This window comes from Chanos chanos, chromosome 13 (genome assembly GCF_902362185.1).
Source record: "Chanos chanos chromosome 13, fChaCha1.1, whole genome shotgun sequence".
NCBI classification, from domain to species: domain Eukaryota; kingdom Metazoa; phylum Chordata; class Actinopteri; order Gonorynchiformes; family Chanidae; genus Chanos; species Chanos chanos.
Window position 1 is genome coordinate 4,933,456 of NC_044507.1, and position 13,468 is coordinate 4,946,923.

At 38.3% G+C, this 13,468-nt stretch overlaps 1 protein-coding gene across 1 annotated transcript; it reads left to right on the plus strand.

Annotated features, from left to right (window-relative positions):
- The first annotated feature begins 4,119 nt into the window (after positions 1-4,119).
- Positions 4,120-8,633, plus strand: LOC115826201 (vitelline membrane outer layer protein 1). The gene is made up of 4 exons (XM_030789934.1): positions 4,120-4,332; positions 4,441-4,550; positions 7,864-7,974; positions 8,137-8,633. The coding sequence occupies exons 1-4, from the start codon at positions 4,156-4,158 to the stop codon at positions 8,315-8,317; spliced, it is 579 nt and encodes a 192-aa protein (XP_030645794.1). The 5' UTR covers positions 4,120-4,155; the 3' UTR covers positions 8,318-8,633.
- The last annotated feature ends 4,835 nt before the right edge of the window (positions 8,634-13,468 follow it).

Here is a 13,468-nt window from a genome sequence, read left to right on the forward strand (position 1 = left end):
GGTCCCTGTATAACCGCAGTGAGAGTTGTGTCGGTATTCTCGGCACAAAGTCAAACTCGTTCCCAGTGAGTGTTGGACTCTGTCAGGGCTGTACCTTGTCTCCGATCTTGTTCTTGATTTTCATGGACAGGATCTCAAGGCACAGTCAGGGTGAGGAGGGTGTCCAGTACGGTGGCCTCAGGATTGTGTCTCTGCTTTTTGCAGATGATGTGGTTCTGTTGGCCTCATCAAACTGTGACCTCCAGCACGCATTGGGGTGGTTTGCAGACCAGTGTGAAGCGGTTGGGATGAGGATCAGCACCTCCAAGTCCGAGGGCATGGTCCTATGCCGGAAGAAGGTGGCTTGCCCCCTCCGAGATGGGACTGAGTTTCTGCCTCAAGTGGAGGAGTTCAAGTATCTCGGGGTCTTGTTCACGAGTGAGGTTAAAATGGAGCGGGAGATCGACAGGCGAATCGGGGCGGTGGCGGCAGTCATGCGGTCGTTATACCGGACTGTGGTGGTGAAGAAGGAGCTGAGTCAGAAGGCAAGTCTCTCAATTTACCAGTCGATCTTTGTTCCAACCCTCACCTATAGCTCTAGGTAGTGACCGAAAGAATGAGATTGCGGATACAAGCGGCGGAAATGAGCTTGCTCCGCAGGGTGATTGGGCGCACCCTTAGGGATAGGGTGAGGAGCTCGGACACCCGGGAGGAGCTTGGAGTAGAGCCACTGCTCCTCCACATTGAAAGGAGCCAGTTGAGGTGGTTGCATCCTGGGTGCCTCCCTGTCGAGGTGTTCTGGGGACGACCAACTGGGAGGAGACCCCCGGGGAAGACCCAGGACAGAATTATATATCTCGGCTGACCTGGTGGATGTTACCGGGGAAAGGGATATCTGGGCCACCCTCCTCAGCCTGCTGCCACTGCGACCTGGTCCCAGATAAGCCGCAGAAAATGGATGGATGGATGGATGGATAGCCTATAATGTGACAATGATAATACTTAATAATGATCCAGTTATACCCTAATATAGCATAATAGTAAAAATGTAGGCCTAACATTATAAGTAGACACATCACTGTTATACAGCTCTCAAAAAAAATAATCTAAAAATATTTGGCATTTATGGCTCACCCAGCTATAAAGGTTCTCAACCCCTGGTGTAGGAGTTCATATGTCCCTTTGAAAATGGAATAGCAAACTTTGGGCAAAGCTGTCCATCACTGCACGGTGCAGGCAAGTTCACAGTAGGAGGAAGTGGACACCATCTTAGACCATCCCCTTTTTATACCATATCCTGCCCAGTAGCTATAGCTACTAATCACCTTCCATGAGAGAAGAGAGAGAGAGAGGCTGGCAAAACAAGGTGGTGCAAGCATTTGATGTTAGATGTTGATCTATCGGCTACCATGGTGCTTAAATGGGTTGTGTAGCCTAGGTTAAAAGACACACCCTAAAGATAAGCAAAATGAGCCTATTAGAATTACTGTTAGTCCTCACTGTAAAGAATGTTCGTGAAATTAACAGTGAAGGGCTGCAAAAAACAGTAAATAGAAAAACAATGAAGCAGTGTTTAATTTACAGAATACTATAGTAAAATACTGAACCAAATACAACTGTTCATTTTAAAGTAAGAATATGTCAAAAGAATCATATTTTTTTGTAGTATTACATATCACTGTAGTTTAAACACAGAAAAGCTGTAAGACTAAAAAAACAGTACAATGCAGTTAGAATAACAATATGACAGTGTCAAAATATTGTTTTTTGTCAGGCAGATTTTTTTTATACAGAAAGAATCTGTATTACAGATTCATTTGTTATACCTTACAGATAAGAATCTGTAGGCCTGCAAATACAGTAAAAATATGTGCGTATGAAGGGTTTAAAAAAACAGGTGATGTGTCTGTTTAGAATTGAGTAGGCCTATATTTAACAATATATTAGTAGGCGGGAAGTAAAAGTATAATAGTAGTAGTGTAACCTGCGTTGTGTAGACAAGCACAGTCCTGCACCAGACTCTAATTCAGTCTCTGACACCTTAAGAGACTTGCTGGTGACAGATGCTAGCACCCATGGGTTTAAGCCTTCTTGCTAGCATGTCCGCCTTCCATGCCCGAGGTTGCACCTTCAAGTCCAGCATGGGACTGTACTTGTCTACACAACGTAGGTTACATTGGTCCTGTGAACCTGGAATGGGAGTGAGGTTTAGTGGGTGAGTATAATGGTAGCCAGCGGGTGCAGTGAGTAGACCTGTTGGATTTACTGGTTTAAACTGTAACTTTTTTTGTAAGGTACAACAGTTTTAAACTGTAAAATTTACAGGTTGAACTGTAAAGTTATTTACATTTTCACTGTATTTTTTTTCAGAATTATTCTGGCAACCACAGCTGCCAGTTTTTTTTCACGTAAAAACAATAGATTTTTTTTTTTTTACAGTGCTTGTATTGTCTGTTCTCCCCATACAAATAGTTTTAAATGTAAATTTGTGCTGTATGGATGTGGATTTTTAAATCGGGAAATATTATTGTTGAGTCTAAACGGTTCACACATCGGCAATCACTCACTGTACTCTCCGTCTGCTTCTCCAGATCTTAAAGGACACACTCAGTGACTTAAGTTAAATTAATGAACCACACGTTGATAACTTGTGTAGCCTTCTGTTTCGTTTTGAGATTGAGTAAATTACAGCTAAACATAAGTTATCAGTTAAATTAAGGAACAACATGTTGATAAGTTATGTCCTTCTGTCTCAAAATAAAGCAGGAAGCTACATAACTTATCAACATGTGGTTCCTTAATTTAACTGATAATTTATGTAGCTTTCTGTTTCGTTTTGAGACTGAATTAAGGTTTCCGCTTGGGTTTTTCTTGCCAGTCCGGTGTCTGGAAAGAATTTATTTTACCAAACGAATTTGAAACTTACCGAACACGTTTAAAAGTCTATGTTACAAACTCAAATATAATGTACACCTTGGTTGACAAAAGAATGGCAGTGACTGTTTGGTGAACAGTAACGATTATTACAAAACATCTGTAACCTGTAACATCTGTAGCCTTTTTTTAAAAATGCTAAACATGGCGTCAAACGTATGCCTCTAGTCTTCCCCATTTCAGTCTAATTTCGAAATCTGTGAGTTGAGGTTTCAAATATAAACAAGTATGGGTCTTGACTGAGGAAAGCTTGATTTTAATGAGGAGATAGAGCAAGAGAGAGGATGAAAGTCATTCACTTGCATTTGCATTTGTTTACTTGTGACCTTAAATAAGAACAGTGACTCTTAGTAGAACAATGTGACAAATTGTTCAAACAGCACAGCAACACACACACACACACACACACATATACATATATATATATATATATATATATATATATATATATATAATATATATATACACATACATACATACATATACATACACATACACACACACAATAAGAATACTATTTCCAGCACTGATATGAATACAGAGGAACTTTGTCTTCTTCCATCTGTAAGCCTATGTGTCCTGCAACCTTTGTTAAATAAATAAATAAATAATAAAAGAAAAACACTACACATGCATCCCGTTTCCCAGAACCTCACTAGGATTTACACATTTTAATAAATAGAAAGCATTGTTGTGAATTATGTTTTATTAACTTTACACATGCACTGAGAAATACCTCATATTTTCAGAATAACCATTAATTTCGAAAGTACTCAAATATGACCCATGTATATTTTAGGTTAGCAGGACAGAACCCATATATTGCCGTGCATGTTCTGCTATGTAGTACTGCCATAAACGTGGTTCTGTGTTTGAGTTTTCTTTTTATGAGGACAAAATTGTTTTGATGCTTTCTGTCATGCTAGCCTACATGCATTACATGCCTTTCCAGGTTGTCTGTTTGTGTGCAAGCCAGGTTGCATTTAGGCTGGTTATTCATCGTCTTTTGGGATGTTTAATTTTTCATTTATTTATTTATCCCTTATATAACCAGGGCAGTATTACTGAGTGTGTGTTTGACCTTCGACTTTGTTTAATTCTCCCAATAGCAGTCATTTGCTAGCTGACGGGATATAGAATGTTTATCTACAGAAAATTCCGATAACAAAATCAAGGTCAGTTTCTGAATAAATTCTGTTCCAGGTCAGACACTTACCAGAATTTTGAACTTCATCTGACACGATGGGTTTAGCCAGTCTCTTCCTTTTCCTTGCTCTCCTCTTTGGTTCTGATGTGAAAAGTGCTACAGGGAGGGAGTACTACTCAGTCCTTACAGTGGATAATGGGCAGTCATGGGGAAGCTGGGGCAGCCAGGCCTTCTGTCCAGCTGGCTCTTATGCGACAGGTTTTAGTCTTAAAGTACGTCTAAACCAAGTTGTTTTTGCAAGCTGCACAATATTTAACAAAGTTTCTAATCAACAGAGTGCCTTGATGACACTTTCTTAATTATTGTCGTTTCTTTTTTAGGTTGAGTATTACCAGGAAGGCGGTGATGACACTGCAGTGAATGGCATTCGCCTTCATTGCACACAGCCAGGACGTGACGATTCGACCCGAGTCGAATCTACATCGGGAACGTAAGTGACCAGCCTTCAGAGTGTCTGTCTTACTTGTAAGAATTTACTGCCGTGGAAGAACCCCATAAATTAATATGTTCAGTAACCGAATGATCGTAGGTCAGTTCTTACAGCCAACGCACACTTCTCAAAGCTCTGTCAGATTATGTTTCCGAGAAAAAATAAGTAACTTATGAATGAGTAAGTTTATCAATGGAGTTTAATGTGCATCTGTAATCTATGGCAGCCCGTTTCCGCCACTTAAAAGAAAAAATAAACAGATCATAACTCGTTATGTTGATATCAATAGGATCTTGATAGGATCTCGAAATATGGAAACAGTATCTTGATATATTGAGATAATATGTCGTTATTTAGTGACAGTATCTCATTATTTTGAGGTAGTATGTTAGAGATAGTATCTCATTATTTCGAGATTGTAGGGTAATTCGAAATTAAAATGTTTCTGATCTCTGGCGTTCAGTCGTCAATAATGGATTCAATCACCGAAAGCTATTTCAGACGTGGATTCACAAATCGTGAAATTCTACAGCTTTTAAATGACATACTCAAAATAAAAATAAGCATCAGGACCCTAAAGAGCGCTACAAAGGCATCACCATTGGCGGAGACAAAACAAGACCGATGCTGCTGAAGTGGTGTCGTTCATTCACCATCAGCTACAAACTTCTGGTAATCAACAAGGCTACAAATCGGTACACCATGAAGTGGTGGATAGCCCGGATAGTTACCGACAGAGAGACTGTGCATGTTCTGTTACTAATGCACGGTGGTGGGGAAGATCTCCGTGCACGGCACGGTGTGAGACGCCGTGTATAAGCCAGTCGAGGGCCAAATTATTTTTGGCACATAGACGGGTATGACAAATTAAAGCCATATGTCTGTATCCGTGGTTGCACAGATGGTTTTCTCACGGAAGATTATATGGCTAGAAGCCTACAAAATCAACACTGATCCACGCATTCTCACAGGTTACAATGAAAAAACAAAACAAAACAAATAAAACAAAACAAAATTGCTGCATCTATTTAATTTAATTTTAAAAGTTTTTCCACGAAAATAAATCATGTTCATTCAAAGTTAAGTAATCTTGTTGATCTAACAAAAGACAGATATTATGAATGTAATTTACTGTGGTAACCTCAGTTTAATGTCATCAAGTTAGCCGAACTTGATTTATTTGAGTAGGTAAAGTGATTTCATCCATGTTGTTCCAATTTCTTTTACAAGGCTTTATTTGAGTTATTGACATAACCCTCATGTAACTTAATTTAGTGGTGCTACTTTGTTACTACAGCTATCAGTGATCAAGTTTGATTGTGTGGGATTTAACAAATTAATCTAGCATTAACTCATAAATACTAAGACTTAACTGAAAGCATTTACAACCACTTGCTATAACAGCCAGTGTCTGCAGCATTCATTCATTCATTTTCAAAGCCGCTTGTCCTAATTAGTGTAGCAGAGAGGGCTGGTGTCTATCCCAGCATTCATTTGGCAAGAGGCGAGGAAACACCCTGGACAGGTCGCCAATTCATTACAGGGCAGACACACAGACATTCACGCAGGATGTAATTTAGTGCCTCCAGTTTGCCTGACCTGCATGTCTTCGGAGGAATCCCATGCACACAGAGGGAGAACATACAAAGTCCACACCCCCTGGTCTCCTGGACAGGAATCGGACCCGGGACCTTCTTGTTGTGATACCCACTACCCCACCCACTGTGCCACTGTGTGGCTGGCAGAAAACTTGCACTTTCAAACATCACAAAATAAATGAACACACGTTTGAAAAGTGCTTCTGTCCACACAGTGCAATGGGGTACATCACACACATAAGTGGCACAAGTGGACAGTGGAATAAGGCATAAGTGGTTCATTCAATAAACATGTAAATATAAATCTAATGACAGATTCTTTGTCATTTAAATGGAAATGTTTTCAACAACAACAACCTGACGTCATAGGCATACAGTAACAATTGAAAACCGAGTCTCAGCTGCGTCGACTGTAAGCTGCCTTACAGGAATTAACTCTTCCCATTTCTTCCCATCAAGGTTTTTCATGTGGTTACTGCAGCTGGAATCTCCTGGTGGTAGGGACATCCGTGCGACTTGGATAAACATAGTTCATTCTAATGAATTTTACATGACTGGTTTTCATTGGCTGAACTATTGGCTTATTTGTGTTCTTTCAACTATAACATTTCAAGTAATATATGGAAATTCACTAATTCCAGTTACTACAACTTGATTTATTTGCTTTAAATATACAAACATTAGTTTTCATTTTTTTGAGTGTACTTTATTGATGGTGTGACAGAAAACAGCGGCTGTCCACAGAAAGTCAGGTTAGATCATGGAACAGAGAATACCCACATTGCAGCAATACAGAGCTTTCTGCACAACAGTGAGGACAACACCTCAGCAGACTGTGTCACTTTGGGTCCAAGCGTTGATGGTGTAGGCCTACGTTGCGGAGTGAATGCATTCAGTTTTGGATGGATCATTTCAACAGCTGTAGACGTGTTGATTACCAGAATTGTGTAGCTGATGGTGAATGAACGACACCACTTCAACATCGGTCTTGTTTTGTCTCCGCCAAAGGTGATACCTTTGCAGCATTCTTTCTAAGGTCCTGAGGCTTATTTTTATATCGTGTATGTCATTTAAAAGCTGTAGAATTTCACGATGTGTGAATCCACGTCTGAAATAGCTTTCGGTGATTGAATCCATTATTGACGACTGAACGCCAGAAATCAGAAACATTTTAATTTCAATTTACCCTACTATCTCAAAATAAGAAGATACTATCTCTAAATAATGATATACTACCTCAGAATAATGAGATACTGTCTCTAAATAACGAAACATTATCTCAACATGTCGAGATACAATCAATAATTTGAGATCATATCTCAAAATAACAACATGCTATGTCAAAATAATGAGTCATGATCTGTTTATTATTCATTTAAGTGGCAGAAATGATCTTCCATGGTAATGTGGTAATGTGGTAATGTGAGTTTGCTTACAGTCTCCAGACTCTTCTTTCTTCTCTTCTCTTTTTTTGCTTTCAACTAAATAGCACATGCTAAGTGGGCCTTATATAGCAAAATGTGTCAAAATGTCTTAGGTTACAGTGTTAAATATTTCTGTTCCCATTTAGGATTTGCATCAAAGTAGTCACTCCCCACCATTTCCCTCTTTTCTTGTATTTTCAGTTGTTGTTAGTCTGAACAGGTCAATGCAGACATTCAAATACTATATATTAAGCACTGATTAAGAATTGTGTGGTCTGTGCGGATATCTAGGTGGGGTGAATGGACACGAACTCAGTTCTGTCCATTCGGGTCACTGAAGTCCTTCCAGCTGAACGTGGAGCCTCAGCATGATGGTGATAACACAGCAGTGAACAACATAAGGTTAACATTTTCAGCTACACAATTCTATGAAACAGAATTCACTGTTCTGATTAACTGGATCTGAAACATCAGTATGGATATTTAATTCATAAAATGGTTTGCAATTGCCTTTTATTGTTCGTAATATTATAAGAATACCATGGATCTTAAACACTCTTCTAGGTTCAAGTGCTCTGGTATCACGATGCTGGAAGGCTATGGTATGGACTTTGGAGACTGGGGAAGATGGAGCTCTGAATGCTCCTATGGTGGGATCTGTGGTATTCAGACCAGGGTAGAACCATATCAGTGGAATATAGATAACACTGGTCTCAATGATGTACAGTTCTTCTGCTGCAAGTAGAGATCTGGCATGTGGAAGATGAACACCAAGTGTATTGGTCTACTAACAAACACACAGTGTTTTTTTTCTTATAGCACAACAAATGTATTTTTAATGAACAGCATAATCACTTGTGCAATCAGCCTTTTTTTTTTTTTTAATAAGAATTGTATCGTACATCATATCTTAAATTGTCTAATCATAAGCTATATCATATGTTCATGTTTTGAAAGAGTTTCATTCACAAAATCTTTGTGCAGTGTATGGTTCCCAAAATTTAGCATCTTTGCTCTAATAATGATTAAACTGCTTTTGGAGTTTTGGTCATTTGAAATAATTTTATTGTTTGTGAGATCTCTCCTTTGGCTTTATAATACGGTGTTTAAAAATATTCGGGTTATTACATGTATGTTACAATGTAAAACACAGCATTAACAAACCCCAATGACAAGAAATTCCACAACCACTGTAAATCATATCTCTCTATAAAAGAACAACAGTTTTAATGTAGGCATCCCTTTCTTTTTAAGAGCAATCTCCAAAACAGGGGGAATAGACATCTAATCAAATATAATTTTAACCTTCATTGAAACTATCATAAATTTGATGCAGTCCTTAAAATGATGAAGCTGAGTAGCTTCAGCACTGCATTATCTTAAATTCAAAGAGATGCAAAGTAAAACCAGGGAGGACATGTTTATTTTCTGTGTTTCAATGTATTTAGTTTATGCATTTGAGGAGCGTATCCCTGTAAAATGTAATATGAAACATGTGACACATGACATTTTAATATATAAACTGTATCCATGTAAATTGGGAAAAAGACTACATGCTATTTTCTTTTTTCATTTAAAACTCTATTTGTGCGCTGAGAGTCTGTTATGCTGGTATTGAGGCACAGGGGATGAATGAACCGTTGAGTACTATATTGTATTTCCAGCAAATATTTTCAGTCACGTACATCGCATAGCATACCTCACTAACTCACTCACTGTCTCTTCCTCACTACTCCTCTACAGTCTTACCGCAGTCTTTTTTTACTCACTATCTTACGGAGCCAACTACTGTTTAGGGAGCGTAGTGCCTATGACAGTCCAAAGTATCAGAGTCTGTCTCAGTTATGTGTCTGTAAACACAACAGAGTCGAGTTTTTAAATCATAGTTATGCGTAAATATTGATAACACTCGAGAGTAGGGCTTGGCGATATGGCCTAAAATTTATATCATGATATAATTTGAAGCACAGGCGGTCCCTTTTATATCACGATATATTTGTTTTGACTTAAAATTTCAGTATAAATGTTACTGAAGGGGTGAAGCAACAGTAATGGCAACTGCATGACAGCTATTACTGTACTCTTAACTGTATTCTTTTTGTTTTCTCTCAAATAAGATTTCAGCTACTGCACTCCTCGACAACCCCTCCAACAGTAAATTTTTTTTTTTTTTATGTTGACCCAAAATCCCAGCAACTTTCAAGGGAACAAGGGCACATTGGTTATGACACCGTCGGGCAGTGAATGAATGTATTCGAATTCTGGTGGATCAATCATATTAGAGCTCGCAAAACTTCTAAATCCCTGGTAGCTCCTCCGGGAGGCATTCTACATATTTTGGTAGCCCGAAATGAATTTTGACTAGCCCAAACATAAAAGACCATTTTTATGTAGATATATTTGAAAAAGTCATAAAAAACATTTAACAAGTGCACACTGCAGCAATCTTTATATACACAAATCAATCAACAATCATCAAAATAAATATTCATTTAGATCTGTCAATGCACTGAGACTTCAATATGATTACAAAACAGACTGAGTAATGGTAATAATATGTATGGTATAATAACCTTATATTTATACACACATATATATATATATATATATATATATATATATATATATAAAGGGTGTGCATCTCTCTCTTATAAGATGATCGATGCATATCTAGATACATGGGCTATGATACGATTTTAATACGGGATGATTCAGTGCGATTTGATTCGGTTCAATTCGATGCGATGTGATACAATGCAGTCTTACAAAGTTATTAATATTTGTTTAATGTATGGATTCCTTCTCCATTATAAATTAAAACAAGTTCTATATAAATACTATAAAGTGGCATTGCTTACTTTCAAATAGATATGTTTCATTGAAGACGTAAAAACAAGAATGTTGAGAAAACTCAAATTATCAAGGCAACACGATGTGAGAGATTTTTGAGTTTCAACTTTTGACTACCGTTGTTGACTTTACTAAGGATAATAAGTTTAGACAAGAGTGCTACCAACTTTGATCTTCTTTCTCATCTAATTATGATATTCCTGTGGGGCTAATGTATTGTATTGCCATGTATTTCTGTCAGGGAAAACAGGGGACTCAGTTGCAGACTCGCTGATGAAAGAATAAGATGTTTATTGTGCCAGGCAGAAGTCTTTCAATACACTTGGCAGAAAACGGAATCCAAAAAACAAGCAGAGGTCGTACCACAGAGCAGTCAGAGGGAGGCAGACAATCCAAAACGGCAGACAAAGGCAAAATCCAGAGACAGGCAAAAGGTTCAAAAACAGGTACAGAGCAAGGCAGGCAGGCAGAAGAGGCTAAATCCAACAGGCAAAAAAGTAAAAAAAAAACAAAACAGGCAGAGGTCAAACACAGAAGGCAATCAGAATATGAGAAGGCTGGTACGACACACTGGGGGGAAAGCGGTACGAACTGACGAACAAAGGGTAGAACTGGCAGGGTTTAAATAGACAGACTAATTACAACTTCAACCAGAGACAGGTGAGCACAATGACACAATAAGTGAGGGGCGGGGCCAGAGCACATGGAAAACCAAAATAAACAAAAGCACATGACAAAACCAAAAACAAATGACAGCGTCACCAGACCTGACCAGCAGGGGCACAACAGAGAGCAGTTCACACAGGAACCCTGACAATTTCTGCCTTCGACAAACACAGATATTCTTGTTGAATAAACAAAACTTGCCTCAGTGAGATAAAACTTTTCCTTTATAAATCAAGGAAAATTTATATTGCTGTACTTGTATTTGTGGAATGCTCAATGAGTAAATTAATAAATGAATAAAATAAAAAGCACACAGCTGAAAGTTAGGTAAAAGCTGTTTGTTCCTCGTTATTCCTCTAGATACCAATAATGCCACAAAAAAAGAAAGAAAAAATTCAGAGGCAGAGGACACATACTGAAAATGAAAGTGACCTAGACTAATTAAACATTAAACCAATTAAATATATGTTGAAGGTCTGTGTACTTTTTTGTTCATTCAGTATTCTATTTTTGGACATGAAATCAAACTCTAGAAAAAGTGTCAGTTTGAATAAAAGAGAATAAAAGAGAAAGACAGAAATGGCTTTATTTTGTTTTCATAAGATATTGTAGTTATAGAATGTTTAAAACTAGAATACTGGACTAATTTGCCACATCACTTGAATGTTTATCTCTTTTTGTTGCGAGCAATGTGACAAATCAGACCCTTGGCGAAGTGAAGTATCTCACTCCAGTTACGGTCTGAATATTTTTGCCCTGCCCCCTAATATGATTCACCACAAATAGGCGGCATTTGCAGTAATGGTAGGCCCATTTCATTAACCTGTCTATTTCCAGCTGAGCATAAGATGTTCCCCACTTGCGTTTGTGACTATCACAAAGTCATTGTGCACTCATCACAAAGCATCCACGTCCCATGCCAATGTCCGTAAGCTGCTATGAAATGTGTGCATGCGTCGCATACCTCCTCGTATCACTGGTATATCAGAGTATGCCTCAAGAGAAGGCATCATAGTCATTCAAATCACCCTGTCGGAGAATTCGGAGAAAGATTAACCTGCCACATTATAGTCCTTCCAGGTCAATAGCATAACCAAGCGGCCCATCCTTGGGAATTCGTAGGAAGGACATTTTTTCATCATTACATTTTCGCTTATTATGCCAAGGTAATATTCATTTGATAACTAGAAACGAGAAAGGGGTCAATATTTATTTTTAAACCACAAATTATTAAATCAACTCTACTTTTCATTTACCCAATGACTACAGAATTCTGGAAAGTCATATACCACTTGTTTTTGGTTTTCCATTTCACTTCCAAAAGTAGAATAATGAATGAAAAAGTACACGGACCATTGTACATACACTGCTTTTTTCTTTTTCTTTCTTTTTTCTACGAACAATGGACTTGAACAGGTGAAAGAACATGTGCATATTTTAAACGAATTTCTTCAGGCCTTTTAGCACAGATTTTGTGAATGGTTACTGCTTTTATCTTTCGGGTCAAAATAGGATTTACACCCTGACATAAATCTGCCTCAACTGCTTCAGCACATTAAAGCAAAGAATTTAAGAATAAAACAGAACAAAAAATAAAAATACAATGCCTCTTGTGAACTGGCATCTCATAATTCCACAAATTTCTACTTCACAGCCAATGGGGACATGCATAAAACGACAGGCTGTGAAATTTTACATGAGCACTAACCACAAATCACTTCAACAAGTGAAACAAAGGTTAAAGTCATGTCTGGCTTCCCCGTGAACATATACAGCAACAGCTTTGTCTCCAGAGACATTGTGTGCTGCGAGCATCAAGAACCAAGCTTGAAAAGGATCTGAACTGCTTTAAAGGTACACCTCATCTACTTTGGATAATCAATGTTCATGGCATACAGAAGACCAACGATGTATGGAAAAGGCAGTACAGAGGTCTGGTAGGTCATGCGGCACGATGGCCCCCTCCAACACAACAGCCACGTCTTGCACACTTGGTGATATGGCGGCATCATCATCATCATCATCATCATCATCTTCAAGGACGGTGAGGATGTCAACAGACACACCTCTGAGATCTCTTTCTTCACGGTTAGTTTCCTGAGGAACGGTAATAGACACATGATGATTGACTGCTAAGGAAAACTAAAAGACAAAGTACATTTCTACTGACTCTAATTTTCACTTTAGTAACATGCTACTGACTCTTCCCATTCAACTTGTGGAAGGTTTAAAAAGAAGTGTTCATATTGTGACTCAGCAGTGATGCCTCTTTCCAGAAACAATGACACAATTGCTATCACCCAACAACCTTATTGTGATGAGTTAATTGTTAAGTATTTTCTGCCAAAGAACATACCAGCTAACAATGGCCAGCTGTTTC